Below are 3,427 nucleotides of genomic sequence, written 5' to 3' on the forward strand. Positions count from 1 at the left end.
AAAAAAAGAAAAAAGAAAAAAGGAAGGAAGGAAGGAAGAAAAGGAGAAAAGAAGAGAAACAGGCGAAATGAATTGGAATAATATATTTTATTTAACCCAGCATATCCAAAAATCCTATCATTTTAACAAGTACAACTACCCTATTTCCCTCAGAATGTAGCATTGCCTCTGGTTTGCTGTGGATCCCGTATTAGACCACTCAGCTGTAGAGACTTGTGGGATCCAAGCTTCAAGGAGACCCATCATGCATGTTTAGGACCAGTTCCAGGTGTCCTTGACACGACACTAAACCTCCATTTCCTTTTTTTTTTTAGAGACTGAGTCTGGCTCTCTCGCCCAGGTTGGAGTGCAATGGTGCTATCTTGGCTCACTGCGACCTCCGCCTCCTGGGTTCAAGCGATTTGCCTGCCTCAGCCTCTCAAGTAGCTGGCATTACAGGCATGTGCCACCATTCCCAGCTAATTTTTGTATTTTTGGTAGAGACAGGGTTTCGCCATGTTGGCCAGGCTGGTCTTCAACTCCTGACCTCAAGTGATCTGCCCACCTCAGCCTCTCAAAGTACTGGGATTACAGGCGTGAGCCGCCTTGCCTGGCCCTCCATTTCCCAATATAGTCTTATATCCACATTCATTGCCTTAGCCCGCTCAGACCCACGCTGCTGTGGGCTCCCCTGGCTCTTGGAGGAGCGCACCCGCAGACGCTGCAGTCTTTGTGTGGCTCAGCAATTGCCGCTCACATCAGGAACTGCCCTTCCCCCTTCAGGCTCCGCTGAGACCCGACCCTGGTTATTAAGCTATAAAGGAGACAGGGATGGATCTTAAAGAAGACAAGCAAAATGTAGTGAAGCAAATAAAATGGTGGTTCCCAGGGGCTGGGGTTCGGGGACAATTAGGAGTGACTGGCTAACGGGTACAGCGTTTCAGTTTGGGAAGACAAAAAGTTCTGGAAAAAAGATGGAAAGTGGTGATGGTTACACAATAATATGAGTTTTGTTTTTGGTGTTTTTTGAGACAGAGTCTTTCTCTGTCACCCAGGCTGGAGTGTAGTGGTATGACCTAGGCTCACTGCAACCTCCTCCTCCAGGGTTCAAGTGATTCTCCTGCCTCAGCCTCCCGAGTAGCTGGGACTACAGGCACCCACCACCACACCCAGTTAATTTTTGTATTTTTAGTAGAGACGAGGTTTCACCATGTTGGCCAGGCTGGTCTCAAACTGCTGACTTCAAGTGATTTGCCTGCCTCGGCCTCCCAAAGTGCTGGGATTACAGGTGTGAGTTATTGTGCCGGTCAATATGAATGAATGTTTTTAATCCCATTGAATTACACACCTAAAATTGGTTAAAATGGTAAATTTGGCCGGGCGCGGTGGCTCAAGCCTGTAATCCCAGCTACTTGGGAGGCTGAGGCAGGAGAATTGCTTGAAACCAGGAGGCGGAGGTTGCGGTGAGTGGAGATTGTACCATGGCACTCCAGCCTGGGCCACAGATCGAGACTCTGTCTTAAAAAAAAAAAAAAAAAAGAATTCAGTAGGCCATTTACACTCTCTTGAAGATATTACAAAGCTTCCACAGAATATTCTTTTCAGCGAAGGAAAGAAAATAAGTCTGGCTAGTTCAGGCATAATCTGATAGGTAAAGCCTGTTCCTCTGAACGCCAGGAAAATAAATCAGAACAGCCCCTGGCTTGGTGAAGCCATGTCTAGACTCCCTGCTGAGTCTATAGTATTCCTTTGTTAGACAACAGTTTGGGCCATTGGAACAAGTCACTCCTTGTTTCAGAACTTTGGGGAGTTCTGCTCCTTGGCTGAGGAGATGAGAGAAATATGGCTGAATTGGTTTAATTTAATGATTCTGTACCGATTTATGTAGGAAAAGCTATGAGAAATAATGTGCCCAGGGACTGTGGAGACACAGCTGTGGAAGTTGGAATCTATGCAAATATCCATGAAAAACAAGCAAGTAAGAGAACTTTGTTGCGTGTTTTGGGTGGTTTCAGGTTTTTGTCTTTTGATTTTGTTAAGGTTGGCAGACATACGGGAGTGGGGGGTGGAGCAAAAGGGATAGAGTTCAATGTCTATTGATGCCCAGTCCCTACTTTCTAGGGGTAAAAACTGTTTTTTTTTTTTTTAATCCTTCCACAGATATTCTATGTGTATAATAAAGAAATGGTAGTGATTGTAGCATATTGTAGGTATGACTTTCTACACCTTAATTTTTTTTTTTCATGTAACAACATATCTTGAAGATTTTTCACATCTGTTCAGAATGATCTGCACTGTGTTTCACAGTCTTTCATGGTCACCTCTCAAAGCAGGCACTGCACATTGCTTTGCAGTAAACAAGACCCAACGCCTTGGCTGATGTATTAGTCCATTCTCTTGCTATTATAAGGACATACCTGAGATGGGGTAATTTATAAAGGAAAGAGGTTTAATTGACTCACAGTTCCGCAGGGCCTGGGAGGCCTCAGGAAACTTACAATCATGGTGGAAGGGGAAGCAAACACGTCCTTCTTCACAAGGCAGCAGGAAAGAGAAGAATGAGAGCCAAGGGAAGGGGGAAAAACCTTATAAAACCATCAGATCTTGTGAGAACTAACTCACTATCACTAGAACAGTGTGACAGAAACCACCCCCATGATTTAATTATCTCCACCTGGTCCCTCCCATGACACGTGGGGTTTGTGGGGACTACAATTCAAGATGTGATTTGGGTGAGGACACAGCCAAACCCTATCATCAGCTGACAATGGAACAATCCCAGCCAACACGACCACATTCCAGACGCAGTGCTGAGTAATTTACCCACCTTTTCTAACACAAACACTACCAACCCCCAATTTATATCATTCTCATTTTATAGAGGAGGGATCTGTCCCAGAAGTGGGATCCAGACCATGTGTTTCCACAGCCCGAGATGATGAGCATGTTCTGCAGAGTCTATCCCACTGCCCTCATGTGCTTAGAAATTCAGATCATTGGCCCAATAACTCCTATTCCTTATCTTTTGCCCAGAGGCCGAACATACCCGGGAGCTACAGTATGCCACCCCTGTGTTCTGGGAGGTGGCACCAAGACAGCAAGGTGAGCCACAGCTTGGGATAAGAGATAAGAGGTGCTGGTGACTAGAGACAGGTAGTCCCTGTGATGTCACCATACTCAGGGGCTTCAGGAGCCTGAGAATGGGGTGGATTCGAGCAATGCAGGCACACCGTAAGGAACCAGTGGCAACCAGCACCCCAGCTCCTAAAAAAATCTCATCAGGCGATGGAGGGTGGGGAAGAGGGAAAGATGTGGTCGGGGAATGTCATAGAAAAAATCCAGAGAGGAGGATACAGGATCATTACTCAAACATTCCCTTCCTTTCCTCCCTCCTTCCCTCCCTGCTTCCTTCCTTCCTCCCTCCCTCCCTCCCTCCTTCCTTCCTCCC

General features: G+C 46.2%; 1 protein-coding gene across 1 annotated transcript in view; it reads left to right on the forward strand.

The window, feature by feature from the left end:
* MILR1 (mast cell immunoglobulin-like receptor 1) overlaps window positions 1-3,427 on the forward strand; it is a 37,153-nt gene that overhangs the window by 29,239 nt on the left and 4,487 nt on the right. The window contains exons 6-8 of the mRNA XM_011929548.1: window positions 1,868-1,957; window positions 2,861-2,921; window positions 3,013-3,081. Coding sequence (XP_011784938.1) covers window positions 1,868-1,957; window positions 2,861-2,921; window positions 3,013-3,081 — 220 coding nt within the window. The remainder of the gene's footprint in view (window positions 1-1,867; window positions 1,958-2,860; window positions 2,922-3,012; window positions 3,082-3,427) is intronic.

This window comes from Colobus angolensis, unplaced genomic scaffold (assembly GCF_000951035.1).
Source record: "Colobus angolensis palliatus isolate OR3802 unplaced genomic scaffold, Cang.pa_1.0 Scaffold1, whole genome shotgun sequence".
NCBI classification, from domain to species: Eukaryota; Metazoa; Chordata; class Mammalia; order Primates; family Cercopithecidae; genus Colobus; species Colobus angolensis.